The sequence below is a fragment of the Cibotium barometz genome, chromosome 15 (genome assembly GCF_041138505.1).
Source record: "Cibotium barometz isolate CiBa-2024 chromosome 15, ASM4113850v1, whole genome shotgun sequence".
Lineage (NCBI taxonomy): Eukaryota > Viridiplantae > Streptophyta > Polypodiopsida > Cyatheales > Cibotiaceae > Cibotium > Cibotium barometz.
Genome location: NC_141060.1, coordinates 6,824,932 through 6,848,123, shown reverse-complemented (window position 1 = coordinate 6,848,123; position 23,192 = coordinate 6,824,932). Strand labels below are relative to the sequence as shown.

The 23,192-nt window shown below is 47.2% G+C and overlaps 1 protein-coding gene across 1 annotated transcript in view; it reads right to left on the bottom strand.

The window, feature by feature from the left end:
- The window catches only part of LOC147630903 (phragmoplastin DRP1E-like), a 73,691-nt gene extending 50,847 nt beyond the window's left edge, over positions 1-22,844 (bottom strand). The window contains exons 1-3 of the mRNA XM_086809280.1: positions 22,427-22,844; positions 22,097-22,160; positions 21,814-21,918 (exon numbers count right to left, since the gene is read on the bottom strand). Coding sequence (XP_086665406.1) covers positions 21,814-21,918; positions 22,097-22,160; positions 22,427-22,555 — 298 coding nt within the window. The 5' untranslated portion in view covers positions 22,556-22,844. The remainder of the gene's footprint in view (positions 1-21,813; positions 21,919-22,096; positions 22,161-22,426) is intronic.
- Between the last annotated feature and the right edge of the window lie 348 nt (positions 22,845-23,192).

Sequence of the window (23,192 nt, the reverse complement as noted above, 5' to 3'; positions counted from 1 at the left end):
ACCTCGTGATACCTCGTCCATTGGGCCATCAGGACACCGGTGGCATGTCCATGGTCATCAGATATTAGATTACATGACATGCATGTCACATGGTGATATTTCACCATGAGCTCCCAGGGAGTCACCATTGATAAAGCAATCGTCTTATGCCGTGCTCATCGGCCACGCCCACCAAGATCCCGACCACTTCATCCTCACCATCTCCTGATCAGAGCCATTATTGCTCGGCATCAGAGGCGCCTACCTCGCTTCGATGACCTCTCCATTCTAGACAACCCCATGGTGGAGATACTTGATCTGAGGAGAGGGCAGCACTTAAGCTGATCAGCATACAAGGATCTACTTGATATACATTTTCCAGTATTTTCTACTCAATATCATCTAGGAGTCTTATCTAGTAGTCTTACTTACAGTTCTTATAATTGTAAGATAGTCAGTTTATTGTACTTTTCAGTTTCATTTGGTTGTTCTCTTTGATGAGACAGCAACTTCAAATGTACTCTCAGTGTCTCATAGGCCATTATGGCCTCTTAGAGACGTTAATATATCATTTCATTTCTCTCTCCAAACTCCAATATGGAGCTCTATCCTCCTTAGTCTAGTCGTGGCCAGCCTTCGCTGCTCTTACCCTTCAAATCATGTATCACCTACTCATGTCACTGAGTATGCCCATGGAGAACGAGTTTCATGCAGGGATCCTTTTGTGAATGCAAGTGCTGGGAGGCCGCCTTTGCAAAGGTCACTTTTCATAGGGCACATGCCCCGTGCCGCATGTTTCTCGCCATGGTCATGTGAATGCACGTTGGATAAGGGGAAGAGGAAGATAGATGAGGAGGGTCACCATACCAAGAGATTTAAGGAATTTAAGGCATGTGATAAGTCTGTCAAGTTTGAAGCTTATCATGGTGAATATGATGTGAGCAAGGCAATGGCTTTGATATCCTAGTTTGATATTGCCTTCAATGATGAGGAGTTTTCCGAGAAGTTAAAGATTCTCTATGTGAGCATGTTTCTAAAGGGCTCGGCTTCCCATTGGTGGATCATTGAAAAGCTTTCTAGTAGCCTTGTTTAGACATTGCACGAGTTCAAAGAGAAGTTCTATGCACAGCTCCTGCCTCCCAATGTTGTGGAGAAGATCATGAGCAAATGGGATAAGATAGAGCAAAAACAGTCTGGGCAAGCTTCTGTGAACAAATTTTGGAAGATATATTTGGAGGTCTCACCATTTTTGTTTGTTTTTTAGCCCAAGAAGAATAAAAGTTCAAGTTTGGGCTTCAACCAGTTTACAAGTCCAATCTTGACATATGCATCTGTTACCTTGCAGGACCACATAGCAACCGCTATTGCTAGAGAGCAGTTAGAGCACAAATTTGCAATGTTCCGACAAAGGGGATCATGTTTTCAAGGGCAAAGAGAAGGTGTGTCATAACTTGCAAAAGGGTGGACAGCATGCTAAGCCTTATGTGAAAGATGCGAAAAGTGGAGGGAAGGCTATAAATTCGCAGCCCAAAGATGCCTTAGAAAAAGAACAAGTTTAGCTTAACCTCGGAGCAAAGAGAGAAAAAGCTTCTCATGTGGCAGTCAGGATCACATGTTTTGTGAGTGTCCTAAACGCAAGAATAAGGACAATGAGAAGTAGGAAAAGGTTAATGTGCATGTGCATGCCATTCCCGATGTGCAAGGGAATACATGGAATGTTGATAAAGAGAGGGTGGTTTGCAAAGCTTGGGAACACCTTAAGGATCAACATGCATTCTTTATGTTTGATAACTGTGCCACAAATAATTACATCTCTGTGGAGATGGCAGCAGCCACATTGAACATTGATGTAGGGGACATGAACCCCAGATTGAAGCGGAGGCCGTCTTTGTGGGAAGGCAAGTGCAAGTGACCCTATCATTGGGAAGTTGCACATTCATATACAGGGGTATCTTGATCATGAAAATTTCTTGGTTGCACTATTGCATGGATGTGATGTATTGCTAGGAAAGTCGTGGCATCACCCCATTGAGCCATGCAAGGAGTATAAGGCAAACATGATTACTTTTATGCATAGAGGCTGCATGCATGCTATTGATGTTGGCCAAGAGGGAAGCTCCATCCCAGTTGAATCTCATGTTCAGATTAATAAAGCAATGAAGTGACTATGTTAAACATAATGATGTACAAGTAGACACTCTTACGAGTGATATGTCCCCTTTGAGATTGTTTATGGCAAAGTAATATTGCCAGGGTAGTGTTGATCATGCTGGCAAAGAGGGAGGTTCCATCCCTATTGTATCACACATGCATATTAATAAAGAAATAAAGAAGAATTTGGTAGCAAATGCATTGTCCAGGAGGCCATATGTGGTTGCCTCACATGGGGAATTGACTACTATGCGTGATTTGTATCATTTGGATGCTGATTTTTGTCATATTTGGGCTGATTTGATGGCTGGTCACTCACAATAGGGTTATCTTATGAAGGATAACTGCTTATGTGCGGTGAAGGATATGCGTCCAAAGGTTATGGACGAATGTCACGCTCCACCTTATGCTGGTCATAGAGGTATCATGCCTACTACACGCATGATTGAGAGATATTTCTTTTGGCCAAGCATGCGTAAAGACATTGAGGCATATGTACGTGCATGTATTACTTGCCAAAAAGTGAAATTTGACAGGCAAAAACCTCTAGGTTTGCTTCAGCCATTACCTATTCCCTCTCAGCCATGGGAAAGTATTACTATGGATTTTATTATGGACTTGCCTAGATCCCCAGGGAATAGAGACCTAAGTGGCAAGAGGCATAGGGGGATAAGACACCTCTCAAAGCATGGTATGCAAGAAAACCATGGGTGATAAATTTAGAGAGTGTGGTTCTGTTGCATACTTGATGGCACTGCAATCAAAGACATTTTAGCAGCTATGGTTAATGAAAAAAGGGCTTAATTAGGATGAGTTCCTTCCTATTTAACAGCTGATATAAACAATTTATTTAATAGAAAGGAAAAAGCTTGTAAGTGGAGAAAGGTGGCAGTCTAAAGCATTGTCCACAATGCACATGGAAGGCAAAAAAATATGTACTTGTCACACCAAGGGCTAACCTTGCTGCATCTAAAACATCCCATCAAAGCTTGGTTACTCATGGTTGTCATGCCAGGTGTTGGCCAGGGGTTAAACTTACTGCATCTGAATCATCCCATCAAAGCCTGGCTACCCATGGTTGTCGTGCCCCACATCTCACTTCATCTGAAATGCATATATTTCACCCTCAGATCTAAACATTAACCCTCCATTCAAAAGCATCTCAGTGCAAAAATTCCTCAGCTCAAACATTAGTTTGCCATCCACCAATCCGCTGTTTGGAACGTTCGAGGCAATCCGTCCACCAAACAGTCGTCTCAAACTCGGAGAGCACAATGCACATCATCTACATCTCCTAGGGTCATGTACACGATGCAGCCATAAGGCTGCCATTCACACCATAGGGTCATGTACACGATGCAGCCATAAGGCTTTCACACCATAGGTTTTCTCAGATGCTGCCTCGCAAGAATTGCAGCAACCCTGTTGCAATTGTTAGAAGTCATCTCCTGTCTATTTGTATACACCAAGGCCTCTGTTGTGGGTGTGCCCGCCCGTATATCATTTTTCCACACTCCCCGTATTTTTTCCCTATTTTTCCCATTTTTTTCTAGTGGCTGGAGGGCTGCCAGGTGATGCCAGGAGCACTCTGAAGCTGGCCGACTGCATCTGTATCAGTCGTGGGCTGTCTGAGTGCTGGCCGACTTGTTCTGTGCAGGCATGGGGCATCAGATGCTGGCCGACTGCTAATATCAGCAGTCGTGGACATTTATTCAGTCGTGGGCCTCTTTTAGAGCTGGCCGACTGCCCTCATGGGCTTGTATATATTGCCCCCCATCCTCCTCCACTTTCTCATTCAGTTTCTTCGGGATCTTGTGTATAGAGAAGAGTTTACACACATCTCTCAGTTTCTTGTGCTGATTATTTTCTGCAGTCTACTTGCTCTTGTCTACCCAAGTTTGGATATCATTTCCGCTGCATATTCTGACATGGTATCAGAGCCCTAGGCTCTAGGAGATCTTGGGCGTTTTTCTGAGCAAGAGGGGGAGCAACAGGTTGCTGATCGGTGGACTGTTTCGGGCTGAACGGGAAGTGAAGGTGCAAGAGGAAGGCGGGCAGAGGGGCTGGACAGCCACTTGCATATATTCTGATTTTCAGATTTTTCCCACCCACCCACCCTTTCAGGTTACTCTCCGAGATGGGGGATTTACTCGAGATGGCAGAGAAGCACGTGAAGATTCCGACTCTTCCCACGTTCCCAGTGGATCGGCAGTTGGACGGGTCCAATTATGGCATCTGGAAGGTCATGATGGAGTCAGTTCTGGAGTCATATGATCTTGCTGATTTTATTATCAAAGGGGTGCCAAGGCCAGAAGCTGAGGAAGGGGAGGTTTTATCGACGAGGAAGGACAGAGAGGCACAGGCACAAATGTGGGACCGTGTCAACGCCAGGGTCCGGTCGTTTATATTCCTCAATTGCACACCACAGGTGATCAACCATGTGAAGCACATGACGCTGGCGAGAGGCATATGGGAGCACTTGGCTTCTTTGTACAACAGGGTGTCACCCATGAAGCGGATATCCTTGGAAGTGCAGATGCGGGTTATGAACCCTGCAAAGTCTTCGACGATGCGGGAACACATTAACAAGCTGCAGGCCCTTCAGCAGGAAGTCCTTCAAGCTGGGAAAGAGATATCGTCCGAAGATATGGCCATCACGTTACTTTCCCACTTGCCTGGTCAGTATTCCGCTTTCTATTCCTCGTTGATCACGAGTGGCAAGCTCAGCACCATTACTTGGGAGGAGCTTGTGCCAATGGTCTTGGACCAGGAGGAACGTTTCACGAACCCTCCTCACGGCGAAGGTTCGGAGGCCTTAACTGTCCAACGGTCGAAAGGCCGTAATACCAACAAGGGCAAAGGGAAGGCTTCACCAGATAAGTCTTCCGAGAAGAAGCCTGATCCAGAACGAGAGAAGCTGAAGGCCGAAAGATCTTGTAATGATTGTGGCGAGAAAGGCCACTACTGGAGGAAGTGCCCTAAGCGGACAGGGAAGAGTGCTGAGTCCTCAGCCTCAGCTGCGAAGACTCCGGCATTTGTGCACTTGGAGATGGTGGACTCCGATGATTCATCGTCTTCGAGCGAGGAGGCAGTTGGCTTCACCGCAAAGGATACTCGGGAATGGATTCTCGACAGTGGTGCTTCCAGGCACATGACTCCATCCCGTGACTTCTTCCTGGATCTGAAGCGGCAGTCAGCTCGTATCTTTATTGGTGATAACTCCACTATTCCGATTCATAGTGAGGGCCGGATGGAGATCATTCCCGACGGCAAGGGGGGCAAGCATGCTTCGCGTGTTCTTTATGTCCCTGCTCTGGGCTTTCATCTTTTGTCAGTGCATGAGGTATGCAAGACTGGCTTTCGGGTGGAATTTGAGGAGCATTCAGTTGCTCTAAGGGACCATGAGACAGGCAAAGTTGTTTGGGAAGGCGGTGTGGAGAACGGCATCTACAAGCTCTCTGCACTCTCCTCACTGACAGGCTCTCAGGTCGGAGATTTGTGGCACTTTCGTTTTGGCCACTTAAATGTGGATGCTCTGCGGCGCGCCTTCCGGGACCAGATGGTGGTTGGCTTGCCAGATGTTGGTAGTAGGCAAGGACGCTGCAGTTCTTGCATACGTGGTAAGCAGCACAAGGAATCCTTTCCGAAGCAGGCTTCCAGGCGGGCTTCGAAACCTTTGGAGTTGATTCACACTGACTTGTGTGGACCACAGCAGATACCATCCTTGGGAGGATCTCTCTACTTCATGCTGCTTGTTGATGATTGTACCAGATTCACGTGGGTCTACTTTCTTTCACAGAAGGACCAGGCTTTTGCTCGGTTCAAGGATTGGCACGTGATGGTGGAGAAAGAGTCTGGATTTCAGGTCAAGACTCTCAGGGCTGACAAAGGAGGGGAATTCTCCTCGACTGTATTCTTTCGGTTTTGTGCAGATCATGGCATCAAGAGGGAATTGGCCAATACCGGATCGCCTTCGGAGAATGGAGTTGTTGAATGTAAGAACAGGACTGTGGTGGAGATGGTGAGGACCATGCTGGAGCATCGAGATCTTCCTCGTCCACTTTGGGGTGAGGCTGTGGCGACAGCTGTCCATACCATTAACCGCTCTCCGACGACTTCTGTACCCCATATGACTCCATTTGAGGCATATTTTGGCAGGAAACCCGATGTCTCGCACTTCCGTGTCTTTGGGAGTGACGCGTATGTACATATTCCGAAGAAGCAGAGGGGGAAGCTTGACTCCAAGTCCCGCAAGCTGGTATTTGTGGGGTATAACTCTCTTTCCAAGGGATACAGGTTGTATGATCCAGAGAGGAACGAGATTGTTGTCAGCCAGGATGTGGTCTTTGACGAGCATGTTCCAGCATCCACTATCGAGGAGCCGCCACTTCTTGGAGATCCAGAGTCTGATGATGATTCCCAGTCTACCACTCCAGTTGATCCACCTCAGTCATCACAGGAGGTTGAGCCCGCAGCTGGAGTTGAGCCCCCGCGATCACAGGAGGCTCCACGATCTGTTCGAGTACCTAGGTGGTTGATGGACACCCTTCGGGAGTCAGGTGTCACGAAGCTATCCTCCGAGTGGACCACAGAGGACGGCCCTCGAAGATCACATCGAGTTCGAGATAAAAGCAACACGACGGAGCTTCTTCAGGTGAACTATGCTCTTATGTCTCGTATCATGCGGGATAAGGAGCCCACTTCCGTCAAGGAAGCCCTTTCACAGGATACTTGGAGGGAAGCCATGCAGGTGGAACTTGACGCCATCGAGAAGAACAACACTTGGGAGTTGGTACCGAGGCCATCGAAGCGGTCAGTCATTGGTGTCAAATGGGTCTTTAAGACCAAGTACGCGGCTGATAGGTCGGTGGACAAACACAAAGCCAGGCTCGTGGCTAAGGGTTATGCTCAGCGGCCAGGCATCGACTACGAGGATACCTTTGCACCGACAGCGCGGATGACCACGATTCGGACCCGTTCTTGCCCTTGCTTCTTCTCAGAGGTGGCCCGTGTACCAGATGGATGTAAAATCGGCGTTCCTTAATGGTGACCTGCAGGAGGAGGTGTACGTTGAGCAGCCTCCAGGCTTCATTGTTCCAGGATCGGAAGGGATGGTTTACAGGTTACGTAAGGCCTTGTATGGTCTTAAGCAGGCTCCGCGGGCTTGGAATCAGAAGATTGATTCCTTCTTTATTCGGACTGGATTCCAGAGATCGGTTGCAGATCCGAACCTGTATCTCTTTCGGGAACGCGGCATGGTCACACTCATCATCCTTTATGTGGATGATCTCATTCTCACCGGCGGTCATGTGGAGCACATTGGAGTGACGAAGGCTGCCTTGTCAAAGGAGTTTGAGATGACCGACCTAGGCTTACTCCACTTCTTCTTGGGATTGGAGATCTGGCAGACCCAGAGGGGGTTTTTCGTCTCTCAGCAACGGTATGTTCATGAGTTGCTTGAGGCCTTTGGGATGGAGAACTGCAAGCCTATTACTTCGCCGATGGACCCGAACACAAAGTTAACCGTTACAGATCCTTGTGAGCCAGTTGATGCCTCGCAGTACCGGAAGTTGGTTGGTTCATTGATCTGGTTGCTGAACACCAGATTGGACTTGAGCTTCTCCGTGGGGCTGTTGAGCTCTTTTATGCAGACGCCATTGAAGACTCATTGGGACGCAGGATTGCGGATCTTGCGGTATCTGCAGAGTACGAAGGATCTAGGACTCTTTTACACAGGAGGGAATGGAGTCAAGCCCCAAGGTTGGAGTGACTCAGATTGGGGAGGAGATCCAGACACGAGGAGATCTACTTCAGGATACACTTTTACCCTCGGCTCAGGAGCGGTTTCTTGGAGCAGCAAGAAGCAGCCAACTATTGCCCTTTCTTCGACAGAGACAGAGTTTCGGGCTGCTTGTGGTGCTGCTTGTGAGGTTGTATGGCTACGGAGGCTACTAGGCGAGATGGGGTTTCCACAGAGGGAGCCCACAGTCATCCAGTGTGATAACCAGAGTTGTATAGCTATTGCTCGGAACCCGGTTTTCCATGCCCGGACCAAGCATATAGAGATACAGTATCACTTTGTTCGTGAGAAGATCTTGGCGGGTGACATCTTGCTACTTTATTGTTCGACGGAGGACAATGCGGCGGACCTCTTCACGAAGTCTCTACCTCAGGCTACGCTCAGGCGGCACTCCAGCTCCCTGGGGTTGGTTACACAGCCAGGAGTTGAGAGGGGGTGTTAGAAGTCATCTCCTGTCTATTTGTATACACCAGGGCCTCTGTTGTGGGTGTGCCCGCCCGTATATCATTTTTCCACACTCCCCGTATTTTTTCCCTATTTTTTCCATTTTTTTCTAGTGGCTGGAGGGCTGCCAGGTGATGCCAGGAGCACTCTGAAGCTGGCCGACTGCATCTGTATCAGTCGTGGGCTGTCTGAGTGCTAGCCGACTTGTTCTGTGCAGGCATGGGGCATCAGATGCTGGCCGACTGCTAATATCAGCAGTCATGGACATTTATTCAGTCGTGGGCCTCTTTTAGAGCTGGCCGACTGCCCTCATGGGCTTGTATATATTGCCCCCCATCCTCCTCCACTTTCTCATTCAGTTTCTTCGGGATCTTGTGTATAGAGAAGAGTTTACACACATCTCTCAGTGTTTCTTGTGCTGATTATTTTCTGCAGTCTACTTGCTCTTGTCTACCCAAGTTTGGATATCATTTCCGCTGCATATTCTGACAGCAATGCCCTTGTAAAACACACGTGCCTATGTGCTAGGGTTTTCAGAGATAGAAAGAAGAGTGCAGCTGAATCACACACAGCACACACAAGTCCTAAACTAATGTCTGTATTATGTACAAGAAAGGAGTAATACAACTTGTCTCACCAGCCTGGACATTTCTAGTGTGTACAGGGGTCTACTCAATTCCGGGACACCTAAATGCATTAATGTATAAACTTTGGGAATGGGGGATTATCCAATACAAAAGATCAAGCGTTCGAAGCTTGATCTAGGCACCCGAGATGGTTTCTTGGATGAAGAAATGGGCATTGGTGTGACATGCGGAAGCTCTGGGTAGAGAGATGGCTGTATATTCATAAGTACAGAAGGGTACAATGTCTGTGGCCTTAGGCATTCCCAAAAGGTAAACAAAACCCTAATCTAAGACCCCACTCCATTGGGGAGTGTGATGATCTAAATGATTGCTTGGCTTCGCCTTTTGTAGGCCCTATAAAGCCCCATGACCTGGCCAACCAGCAGTCGGCCAAAAAAGGACAAGGCATATATTCAGTAAATGCTGCTGACTTCATCTGGGCACTGCAGTAAAGCTGGCCAATTGGATTGTTGCCCACTTGGATGCCTTTCTATGCTTATCTCACCTTGCATAGTTGTCAGGTACGATACCTTGCGGTTCGTACGATACAATACCGTACGGGAAAATACGGTATGATATATATATATATATAAATCTTATCGTACGGTCTTTTAAAAAATACTTACAAACTTTAGTATTTTCAATTTCAAAGAGAAGACAAGTTGTCACATGACACAAACACCAAAATTCCATTAAAACCAAGTTGAAAACATACATAGATGGTAGGCTAAAGCCTAAGTCATACAATGCGAGGCGCTCTAGGCACATGTAGCCATGGCGAGGTGGCCCATCGTAGTAAGCACAAAAAGTGGTGCACAAAAAGGAGAGGCTAGAGGGTTGGGGCTAGAATCTAGGTGGAGAACTGATCACTATCAAAATCAGAGCTCTCACTAGGATCATCTCCATCAGAAGAATGCCCATCGGAGCGCTCGCAGAAGTCACCCTCGCTAAGGACGTTGCCCTCGTCATCAAACTTCAGCTCTCTAGACTCCTGTGACAAGGCAATCGGAGCGTCCCCATTTGCAGGATCGGAGGAAGAACTACCAGAACCTCGTCGTGTGTAGGTTTGCACTATGCCACTCAAGCCGAGACGAAAGGTGCATCCGCCGGGAGTGCCTACTTGCACTCCTCTACTACTAGGTCGAGTTGTTGCACGCCCACGACGAGTACGAGAAACTCGTCAATCAATCTCATCGAGCTCTGCATAGAGCTCCGCATATAGTCTCTCCTCCTCCTTGAAAGAGTGCACAGAGCGGAAGCAAATAAGCACTAGAGTGTGCTGAATAGAGTGCGAGAGAGAGAGAGAGAGAGAGAGAGAGAGAGAGAGAGAGAGAGATGAAATGAAATGAAATGATATATTAACGTCTTCAAAAGGCCAAAATGACCTATGAGACCAAAAAGGTTACAACAATTGGTGGATCTGATACAATGTCTGTGTAAGGAAAGCTAAAAACAACTAAACAACTAACTGAAACTGAAACAACTATGAGGAAAAGTACGGTACCAGGAACTCCTAATGGATAACATCTAGGAGGAAAACTCCAGCAACAAAGGTAAGCATCATACACATCACTATCCAAAGATGTCTCTCATCGATCGATGGCGGATATCCTCAATGTCCTCCATGGTGAGTACTCTGACTGGACGTCTCCCATGCCGTGCTAGTATGATCCTGATCCTCTGTTGTAGTCTCCGCCGGTGTCGAGATGGGCCTCTCATCTTGGGGCGCCTGGACCGCACCAGAGGTACACCAGAAGCAATACAGTCCCAAGCAAGAGACAGAAGTAGTCTCATAAGTCAGGGAGCAAAAGATAGACTAGGCAAGATGAAAAAGTGAGAGGCCAGCCCACCTATTTATAGGTGAGGAGAGATGGGCGACTGGAACTGCAAAAGCTAGCCGACTCGACATTTGAAGCTGGCCGACTGGGGAAAAGGCATCCAGGTTGGGAAAAATCCCAGAAAAATATATAAAATAAGGGTGGCCAGCCCACAATCAAGGGCCATGCAAAAGGGACCAAAAGGACACCAGACATGGGCAGAAACTGGGGATGACTGTGCTAACACCCCCTCTCAGCACCAGATACTGAACAAACTCCGAGAAGCCGAAGATGAGGAGCCAAGGAAGCCTGAGAAACCGGCTTGGTGCAACATTCTCCGTTGAAGGACAGTACTCCAAACGCAAATCTCCAGCAAGAACCCGTTCACGAACATGGCGATACTGTATCTCAATGTGTTTCGTACGAGCATGAAACACAGGGTTCTTGGCGATGGCGATGCAACTCTGATTGTGACACTGAAACCGATTTTGTCAAGTGGGAAAGACTCCGTTGGACACCCACACGCTTAATAGCACAACTTTAAAACCACAAATTTGAAATGGACAACTTAATACAACTTGAAATTGAAATGAAATGAAATGGAAAGATGGACACTAGCACTGGGGCCGGAACGGGCCGACCCCCCCCTCAATATATGATATATTTATTGGGAGTATTTAATGAATACAATGCTCCATGGGTTCCAAGAACCAGATGATGTCCATGTACATATGAAAACAGTACCAAACAAATAGGCTCGAAGTCGAATTTCGATGTAGAAGCTTGAAGCAGAACGACCACTAGTGTGGTCCAATCTCTACGGTCCTGTGCTTTCACTGGACTCCGCAGAGTGCGCCTCACTGGTGTTCCGAGACCACGCACAAACAGGCGCTCTCGTACTAACGCCTGGCTCTCCCGATCTCAGCAACTTTGGACCGAGGTTCTCCAATAAAGCTTGGACAACCCGGCACCGAACGGGTGTGGCCGTAGAGGGAGTCGGGAATCCCTTATCAGATTTAAACACAAAATATTTTACTTAAATATGAAATTCACTTACTTGTGGATGGCTGATAGAAAACCAATACTCGTGGTATGATGAAGCCACCCAGGAGATGCGAAGTCCCCTTGTAGAACGCCAGTGGAGAAGATGTACCACCTCTTTCAAAGCAGAAAACAGAGAGGTAGCCTTAGAAGATATAACACCTTGTTGAAGACACAGTCACCTCGTGGAGAACCATCAAGACAAGCACCACCACAAAGGGCACAGCTGTGAGAGAAGAAGCATCCACTTGCAAGGGAGGAGATGCCTGGCTGCAGTGTGGAGGAGCTCAAGCAGAGTCGCCTGAGGGCAGTGTTCTACTGGCTGGAACACAAGCGCACAGCCACAGCCGCCTGTAGGGGCATGCGTAGCTTGGAGAGGTGCAGCCGGTAGAGGATGGGCAGCCTGCATGTACTGTCGCCTGGGGGAGTAGCCACCTGTAGGAAGGGAGATGAAAGGAGAGAACACACGCAGCTGCCTGCAAGAGAAGGCAGCGCAGCCTGCAAGAGAAGGCAGCGCAGCCTGCAAGGAGTAGCAGCCAGCCGCCTAGGAAAAACAAGCGCAGCCTGCTATGAAGAAAAAGAGCACACACACACGCCTGTATGGGAGGTGAAGCAGTCGCCTGCAGGAGAGGAGGCAGTGCAGCAGTGCAGCCTTGTGGAGGTGACAGCCGCCTGCAGGAGAGCTCACGCAAGAGATGGTCGCCGTCTTTGTTTTTACGAAAGAGGCTGAAAGCGGTTCATGCCCACGCTTGAAAGGGAAGGGTCTTTTTTTATAAAAATTAAGGTGTAGTTTACTCTACGCTTGCATGTGGGTGGGGAGTATGGGTAGGTGACCATGCCCACCCCCACACTCACTTAAGTGGGGCTCCCCACCTTGGCCCCCAAGTGGGTGCCCACATTTAAGTGTGTGAACACTTAACCTTATAAAACTAGAGGTTAGAAATAAAATAATAAAAACAACATGTGCAACATACTTACCACCTGTTCACATGCACCAAAACTCGTCAGAATACAGAGCAGACTTCACGACTCACTGGTAGGTGTCCCCGCTCAGTAAGTAACACGTCAAGCAGGCAAACACACAAATACATGTCATGTGAAAACAGTTTCAAACATGCAAAATATGTGTGCATGTGCAAATAGTAACATGGACATATCTCCCGTTCATGGAACAAGTACAAAATATGTGTCGGCACAAAACTGGCACGACATAAAACATAAAAACCTGGTCTTCCTATGGAGTGACAGTCCCATAGGTAAGACACAGTTCCAGGCACGAGTCTCCCTATGGTGTGACACTCCCATAGGCAAAACACAGCACGAATACTGGCTCTTCCATGGCGTGACAATCCCATGGGTTGAACACAGTCCAGGTCATACACGGGTGGCACTGGTCTGGCTCCCATCCATACGACACCATCCTGCTAACACACGGGTGGCACCAGTCTGGCTCCCGTCCATGTCAGCAAAATACTGGCCTCTTCACATGAGACACCGGCCTGGCCTCAAGTGAACGAGACGCAAAAACTGGAGATGGACCAAATGGTCGGCCAATTGGTGACACACACCAAAGAAGAGTTGGTCCAGTAGGAGGACAGCCAAGCTCCTCCAATAATCTCCGCAACCAAATCGCGTCACATGTAGCATAACAAACTGCACGATACTCCGCCTCTGTAGAGGAAAGCGCCACAGTAGGCTGCTTTTGACTGTTCCATGAAGTGGCTCCAGACCCGAGTGAAAAAACACAACCAGTGGTCGAACGCCGAGTATCTGGATCTCCAACCCAATCTGAACCAGACCATCCAACAAGAGTGCATCCTTGGCCATAGAAGATGCCAAAGTCCAAAGTGCCACGCAAGTACCGAAGAACTCTGAGAGCACACCGCCAATGCTACTGAATGGCAGGGTTTGGATGAGAAAGAACTCAATAAACTGATTGCGAAACATATGTCCAATCGAGAGTAGGTCAACCAAACCAAACAACCAACGAGAACCCACAGTGGACTACTTGATGGGATCTCCTTCATTGATACCAGATGTGCGGGGTTTCACGATTTCCAGTAGGCCCATTGGCATAGCAGCCGATCATGCATACCTGAGTTTCACACTAGTAGGTAGATCCCCCATAGATGGGCCAGCCACTCATCTACCTAGGTACCGAGATATCAGTTTACACGTGAGACAGCTGGGGTTTATCGAGATGCAGTATCTGATGGCTTGTTCGCTTTAGACCCGCATAGCCCTCTAGACGAGATCACGAGAGGATTGGCAGGTGTACTACATGCATCCGCCTCATATGCGTTCCCCTGCACTATGATCCCTTCCACCCACCCCCGCAGCACTGCCCCACAGAACAGTTGGTATGATGATGAGTATCGTGAGACACGAGCACAACTACAGCGTGAGATTGCCTTTGGGTCTCACACGCATAGACACGCCAGGATAATCTTTCGGTGCCTTGTGCGGAGGAAGAAACGAGCCTATCTCGCTAAGCTAGAGGAGGAGATCTACCAACTCTTCCTGGGGAAGGACAGCAAGAGGGCATGGAAGATGTTTCAGGAGAGACAGCCTGGTACTCCGATTACTGCACCTGAGGCATGGCATACTTATGCTAGAGAGCTATATGATGCACCAAGACAGCCCCCCACCCCCCCTCCACTGGGAGCTAGACCGGCTAGCAGCACCTTTTTTACTATGTGGATGGTGCTAGATGCGATAGACAGGTTACAGAATGGAAAGGCACAGGATCATGATGGGCTAGTTGGAGAGCATTTCTCATATGCACGAGACACTTTGGCTCCGCTCATCGTACATGTGTTTAATCGTGCCATTTGAGGGTTTCCCGACAAGCTGGACAAAGCATATCATTGTACCACTCTTTAAGAGTGGGGACCCCATGGTACCAGGCAACTACAAGACGATGATTGGTCATTACTTGGCCAAATTATATGGCTCTACATTGGAGTCAGAGTTGAGCCGATGGGCAAAGAGACATGGTCATCGAGCACATGGAGAGGCTAGCTTCAGGAGAGGATTTACTACCTTGGATCACATACTGACACTTCGGGCACTTATTGAAGAGGGCAGGGCACAGAAGAGAAGGATATACTGTTGCTTTGTGGACTTCCGCAAAGCCTTCGATACCGTACCACGTGCCAGGCTTATGCACAGATTGCATGACATTGAGGTACCCGAGGATATGCAATGGGGGATATATGCTTTGTATGAGTCTGTGACAAGCAGAGTCCGAGCTCCAGGCGGACTATCTAATAGGGTGACCAGCACGATAGGGGTGAAGCAAGGATGCCCACTATCGCCCACCCTCTTTGGACTATACACTGATGCGGTCTCTGATTATGTAGACAGATTGGGAGGCCCAGGGGCATGCCTGGCAGGGGTGTTGATACCCATCTTGTTATATGCTAATGATATTGTTCTAATCTCAGACTCTCCGGAGGGATTACAGAGACACCTGGATGCATTACAAGCTTTCTGTGCGTATAGAGATCTGACAGTGAACCTTGGGAAAACCAAGGTTATGGTGTTTAACACCACACAGGCATGGGTGACAAGATCAAAGCCTCAGTTCACTTTCTAAGGGGAGCCGGTAGAGTACGTCAGGTCATATGTCTACTTGGGAGTTACTTTCATAGGACTGCGTTCTCCCTGAAGGAGTCAGCAGCAGCTAGATTAGCTCGAGGGCATGCAACCTTAGGGGCACTTGAGAGGCAGTGTGCACACATACAGTTTCAGGAGCCACGCACCAAATTGTGGCTATTTGATACGCTTGTCACACCGACCCTCCTATAGAGAGCTCCAATTTGGGGGCCCAGTATACATCACAGATCTCAGAGAGGGACAGATGAGGGATGGCGGCAAATGTAGAGACCACTGATTATGATGATTGTCCACATGATTCGGAGCAAATCATCAGTACCACATGAGATTGTTCGGGCTAAGCTGGGTGCCCCACCAGTAGTAACCGAGGCCCTATTCCAGGCAGTTACCTTTTTACAGTGGCTATGGGAGCTCCCTCAACAGAGGTACTCCCGATTGGCATTGACCTCATCCATACAGTTGGCAGAGGATGGAGATACTCATTGTTGGTACGCTCAGATGAGATCATGGTTTGACCTACATGGTTTGCGGATAGAGGCACTACCACCCTTTCAATACAGTCTGGATTGTCCATTTTTGGATCTCACCCGCTCAGAGCAAAACCGCATGATCAGGATGGATATCATCAGAGTGGACACAGAGAGGACATGGACTAGTCCCCTTGAGCCCTTGGGCACGAAAATGGCTCATTACAAGAGCCATTTTCTACACCTCTCACCGAATGATTTTATCACCCGCCCGGCGTAAATGGATGTACACCTATCACATGGGATATGTTGTGCCATTCGACAGATCCGGACCTCATCACCCCAGATGCGGATTGAGACAGGGCGATGTGTATCAGATCTTGGATGACCGCATTTGTCAGCTATGCTACCAGGAGGTAGAGACAGAGGAACACTACATTTGCCGATGTACAATCTATTATGAGATCCGAGGGAGATATCACTGCCTCTTCAGAGAGGGTTTTGGGCCGTTATGCAGGGTCATGGAGTTTGAGGATCAGAGATGCCTGGGATTGTTTCTACTTGAGCTCAGGAGACACAGAGAGAACCTCTTGGCAGACAGGAGGCCGAGCCATGATGTACCTAGACAGAGGACCCTGACAGATTTCTTCGGCACCGGCACCAGCACTAGCACCAGCCCCCCAGCCCACACCTCCTAATACCTCCCCCATTGGGCCATCAGGGCACCGACCACGCTCCCAAGGAGTTACCACTGATAGAGCAGTTATCTTATGTCGTGCTCGTCAGCCACGCCCACTAGGATCCAGACCACGGCATCCTCACCATCGCCAGATCAGAGCCATTATTGCTCGGCATCGGAGGCGCCTACCTCGCTTCTACGACCTCTCCATTCTAGACAGCCCCATGGCGGAGATACTTGATCTAAGGAGAGGGCAACACTTCAATTGATCAGCATACATGGATCTACCTGATATACATTTTTCAGTATTTTCTACTCGGTATCATCTCGGAGTCTTACGGTTCTGTTCTTATAACTGTAGGACAATCAGTTTATTGTACTTTTTAGTCTCATTTAGTTGTTCTCTTTGATGAGACACCAACTTCAGATGTACTCTCAATTTTGGTCTCATAGGCCACTATGGCCTCTTAGAGACGTTAATATATCATTTCATTTCATTTTCTCTCTCTTCGCTATGTCTCTGTATCATCTACCATCTCTCTTATCCCAACATGTGATATCACTTTCATATCTCGTCGTCGACCTACGTGCGATCATGACGGCCCCGCCCTTCCAAGCGCTCATAGATACCACTACCACATTAGCAACCACCACCGTGCCACAACAAGTGCTGCTTTTGCAAACTTTGACAGCCACTTCTCAATAGCTCTAAATGGCACCGGCCCTCAGCGCTTCGCATCTCAGCACCAAGTCTTTCCATCTACTCACGCTCGCACTCCAGCTCAACAAGTGGCCATCCTCAGATCTGGCCACGCCAGTCAGTAGCCACACCCACGATGTCCTCTTGTAGTAGCACCTTCATATCAACACCTGACATCAACGTCAAAAGCAGTCATGCAAGCATTGATTTTTGGGACATTTCTGCTTTTTGGCTTCTATTGAAAAAATGGCACTTGCAACAGTATGCTTTTTTTTGCAAAATTGCTGTCTGCACTCAAAATTGAAGCTTCTACAACAACCCTAATTTGGACTCTGGAGGTTTTTAATTTTTAAACAAAAAACGGCTATTGAAGCCTCCTGCACCAGAATCGATTTGGGAGTGTTCCGAAATCAATCAAATTTGGTAACATTAGTCCTCCATTGTTCTTTATTTTGATGGGACTTATCGGCGAGCTCTTGACAAACATAGTGGAGGTATGGTACTACTTGATAGTGATGGCCATGAGGTCTCTTCTTCCTCCTCTATTTTGAAAGATGCTCATACCAACAATGAGACCGAATACTATGCCTTAATTCATGCATTAAGGAAGTGCAAGGACCTTGGGAACACACGGCTCAACATCAAAGGTGATTCATTTCTTGTGACACATCAAGTTCAAGGTATATGGAAGGTACACAATGATCGTCTATGAGTTCTTTCTGATGAAGTATTTGCTTTGCTTGGTGCCTTGCAAGAGTATCATTTTATTCATGTGACTTGCTTTGAGGTGTCTTTGTGCACATTGGGGATTGGTTTGGAGTCCTTGAAAGGTGTGCATGAGTATCTTTTGATGAGTGTTATACCACCAAACACCCCATCACATGAGAAGAAGAAGCTTCTCAAGAAGGCTTCATGGTTTACTATTCATGATGATTTGCTTTACTATGTCAGTCCCAATCAAGTTTTGAGACGAGTTCTCGATGCTTAAGAAGCTCGTCGAGTTTTGGAAGCATGTCATGGAGATGTATGTGAAGGACACTTTGCCCATGATGCAACGGTCACAAAGATCCTTATGATGCAACAGTCACAAAGATTCTTACTTCAGGATACTATTGGCCTACTATGCATAATGATGTTCATGGGTGGTGTCGTACTTGCAAGGAATATCAAATCTACGGACGTCGACAATTGGTGAGCGGAGCTTCGAATCTTATGGCTATGGATTACATGGCATGACGGGCCGAGACTAAGGCTACCCGTGATGCTACTACCAAGCTAGTAGTAAAGTTTCTTGTGGAGCATGTATGCTCTCGTTTCGGCACACCTTTGGAGATTCTCACAGTCAATGGGCCAAGTTTTCGAGGTGATCTTTGATGGCCAAACTTTCTATCAAACATCGATACTCGTCTCCTTACTATCCACAATGTCATGGTTGGTTGAGAAGACATTTCTAAGATTGTCTAAGGACAAGCCTCGTCATTGGGACGAAGCTATTATTCATGCTTTGTGGGCTTATCGCACAACACATAAGGTGGCTTTGGGGTTTACTCTTTTCCGCCTTGTCTACCATATGGATGCTATTATTCCGGTTGAGCTTGAGGTGCCTAATTTGCGGGTAGCTCTTGCTCATGGATAGGGAGATCAAGAAGCGTTGACACAATGACTGCATCAACTACATGTGTTAGAGGATGATCGAGACCATGGTTTGGAACGATTTGAGAAGTGAGCCACACATGCAAAGAGCTTATTTGACAACTATAAAAAATTCAAAAAGAAAGAGGCTATTGAACAAGGTGACTTGGTCTTGAGATAAGGCGACCTTTTGGATAATGGCAAAGATAAGAACTTTCTTATTCGTTGGGAACGATTGTAGTACACAAGAAATTTTCAAATGGTTCTTATCTTCTCAAAGATTTGGACGCCACTCTTCATTCTTGTCACGTCAATGCATATTGGTTGAAGATATATCGTCATCGACATGAAGGCATCATGGAAGAAACTCTTGCAAACCTTGATTTGGGAGGTAAAATGTGATGGGAATTTTTGCTCAGGTTTTTGATGCACATTCAGCCGGAAACATGTGTGTGTGCCCATGTTCATCTACATCAGCTTTGCTCTTTTCTGTTTGGAGTTGTCAGGTTGGATGTCGGGTTTTTTGGCATATCAACAGACTCCCGTCGAGTGATTTTTTTTCCCTGTTCTTCATCAGATGTCATCGTGTTTTGTTTGTAACTATCATTTGGATTTAGTCTTGAAAAGGGATAAGGTCTAATTTTTTAAAGCCATGTAAAGCTTTGGAGTTGGGAGAACGCTTTGGGTTTTTTTTTATATTTTTAAGAAAGCTAAAGTTGGGGCTTAAGCGATTCAAAGCCTTGCTCCTATTTGTGGAGGGAGAAAAATTGTCTGTAGAGGAGGAGTCAGTTTTGTAATGCATTGAAGAAGAAGCGTGGGCTTTAATGAATAGAGAGAAGAAAGCTTTGTTTTTTTAAAGCGTTATAAAAAAGCTTGTCTCTATAGTCGGTTGCACAAATACGAGAGAGAGAGAGAGAGAGAGAGAGAGAGAGAAGAAAGAAAGAAAGAAAGAAAGATTTTATTAACGTCTTCCAAAAGACCGAACTCGGCCTATGAGACAAATCAGTGTACCTGTGTGGGGTATCCTCTGTCATCCCAACAAAATGAAAAAGTACTGAACTAAAAAGCTGAATCTGGGTGTGCAATAAGTACAATGAGTGGGGGAGATGATGGAGCTCTACTACTAGGAGAATGCAAAGCTATACGCATGGAGTATACGATCATGATATGCAACCTAGCTAGCTCCATCCTGTACCATACTGGGGGTATAGAATGGTATACATCAATAAGGGGGTGTCCACAGCTCCCTGAAGAACATGCCTGGGTCTGCTCTGAAGCGAGCCAGTCGCTCCGCACCCTCTCTGTGAAACTGAGCTCTGATCTCTGTCATCTCTCTCTCGTATAGGCGTGGTGTCCGAAAGCCAGGTGTCCTCTGACTCCTGCGGGCTCTGAGTGTCTCTGCTCTCCGGAGAGTAATTCCCTGCTGTGTAGGGGCTGGGAGTGGGGTGGATCTTTGAAAAAATGTAGTAATCTGTGTCTGTCGTCCCCCCTCTGGAGCTGTCTGAGCCTGTAATGATGTCTCTCTGTGACGTTGTATGTCTAGAATGAATCTCCCCAGTATGCGCTGGTCTGCTGCCTCAAAGATCTGGCGTAGGGAATGTGGCTCTCTGAATAAAATGGGATATCTCTCTCTGATGGCTGTATATGCTCTGCATCTACATACATAATGCTCCTCACTCTCCACCTCCTCTCTGCACAATCTGCATACCCTCTCCTCTCGGGGGATCTGTGCTGCTCTGCCAGTCTCGATCTCCAATCGATGTGATGAGACTCTAAGCTAACCAATAGCTACTCGGGAGCCGTGTGGTAAAAAGCCCTCCATGTATCTAGGCCTCTCTATAAATCCATCATCAGTGATACTCATGAAGTGATCTTTGTAGTATAGCATCTTCGGTGGAAGAGGCTCTGTAGGCAATATCCATGTCTCTCGTGTATAGAGCTACCATAGCCTATAGGTCCTCTGTTCCTCTCACTATGAGAGAGACGGATATGTGGTGCATCCCTGTCATACTGGAATGGTGGTAGATGATCCATGTCTAGGCCATGCTGTGAGAACCAATGTGTGACCTGTGCATACCATGATCCTCTGTCTCCTGCCTCAAAAGCTCTGTATGACAATCTGTCCTGTGGCATCTCTCTGAATCTGTCTAGCAGGCATATAGTCTGGAGTATGGCCTCTACCATCATAGGAGGCGCAGCAAAGTCTGCTCAGATAATGTCATGAGGTTCTGCGCTTAACAAGGCCAAGACCATCGTCATCAAAATAATCATCACCAGGCGGGCAAGCAAATAAAGCACGGCGGATAACAAGGGGTCATTTGCTTATGACCCTTGCAAGAGCCTCCCATAGTACGCGAGCTCGCGTGGGCTTCTTGGCTAAGTTAAAGGCCTTAAATCCCTTGCTTGTTCGCTGGCCCGGCTTCGATTCCTTGGGCGCTGCACTGGTTGGTTGGCGCCCGTCAGTGTGGTTTGGTTGCTTGTGTTCGCGGCGGTTTCTGTACATGCTATCCTCTGTGTACCACAGGTGAGCTGTGTCACAGCGCTTCCCCATCCAAGCCTGGTTACTACTAGTTGTCAAGACCGAGCATCCCAATTCCCATTCAAGCCTGATTACTTAGGTTTGCCACAGTCTATGTGACATTTGCAGGTTCATTATATTGGAAGTGGCAGTATCTTTCTTCCCTGACAGCAGCTCAGGAACAAAACAACCCCCCTTGACAAGGCCGTTCTCATGAGAGTGGCTGCCCCGCAGGCATTATTTACTTCATCTGTCCTAGGATAGCCTCTCAACCTTTCCTTTATTATTTTAGTTTTGACCAAAAAAGGGAGCAGCACCATGAAGCTCAAAGAAAAACATACCAAAGTCCGTGAATCGTCTCTTGGGAAGGTGCAGGAACTCTGCATATTCTGGGCCTTTCTCAGTTCTGTACAGCTGCAGCACGAGGGGCCTTCGGGTGACAATACCTGCATACAAAAACTTCTGCTTTACCGATTTGCATGTGACAAACCACGAAATGAGCTTCCATTAAGATACACAGGAAGGTTGCCTCCAGAAGCTATATTATAACGGGACCATTGGGCTAAAGAAAAATATGAAGGAAGCTTTCAACATGTTATATACACCGTGCATATATGGAATCACCTGAACCACGGGGCAAGAAATCCCTTCCCACAACGCTCTCCAGCACGGAAGACTTGCCTGAACTCTAGATAAACAAAACAAACTACTCAATCAGAACCTATTAATTTCTCAAAACAAGCTTCCCTAGATGAAACTAGAAAACCTAAAAAACACGTTTAAGCAACACGCTGGCATTAGATCCTAATCTGTGTCAAGCTAGCAGCATGATGATTCATTGAAGGAAACCTTAAATCCTAATCTGTATCAAGCCTACTTGAATAATGGTACATTGCACGAAACCCTAATATCAAGTACAGCAGAGATCTACGGAGGGTTCTCTAATTAACATACCTGGCCTCCCACCACAGCAACTGAGGGCAGAGCTTCCCACAGAGTTGGGAGAGCGTTGTCGCCTCCATAGTCTCCCAGAGCAGTGCAAGCTCTCTGAATCCGGTTTACCAGCGAGATCAAGCCCTCCATTAGAAGCTAGATCCGCAGATCCCACGAGCCTTGAAGCCGGCGAGAACTCAAGCTTGGTGTTCAGAAATTGCCACTTCTCTTCTGCAGGAGGAACGATCGCAGGCGTGATTTGCCTAGATTAGAATGCTGCATTCAATCGCAAGGGTTTAAAAGACGGGTTGGGATCATCTGCATATCTCGCCAACCAGAAAGCACGACAATCCCAAGGCTCCAACAAATGTTTATTAGATCGTGGTCTTCGATATATTAGATCGTGGTCTTCGATATATTCCATTAACTACTCACACCCAAAAAAACTAAATGTGTGTAGTGCACTTTAATATTAGATCATGGTCTTTGATACGTGGTCTTTTTTATTAGATCGTGGTCTTTGATACGACAATCCCAAGGCTCCAACAAATGTGTGTAGTAATGCACTTTTTTATTACTTTGATATTCCATTAACTACTCACACCCAAAAAGCATTTTAAAAAAACATGTGCGCCCTACCATGGAGCTTCCTTTAGTTGATCCGCGAGATGGTGCCAAATTGCCAATGCTCGTACTTTACCTACAGACTAGGCCCCCTTTTCGACCCCAATGTAATATATGCATCTCCTAGAGTGCTCAAAAAACCCAAGTAGAGTGTATTTTGCAC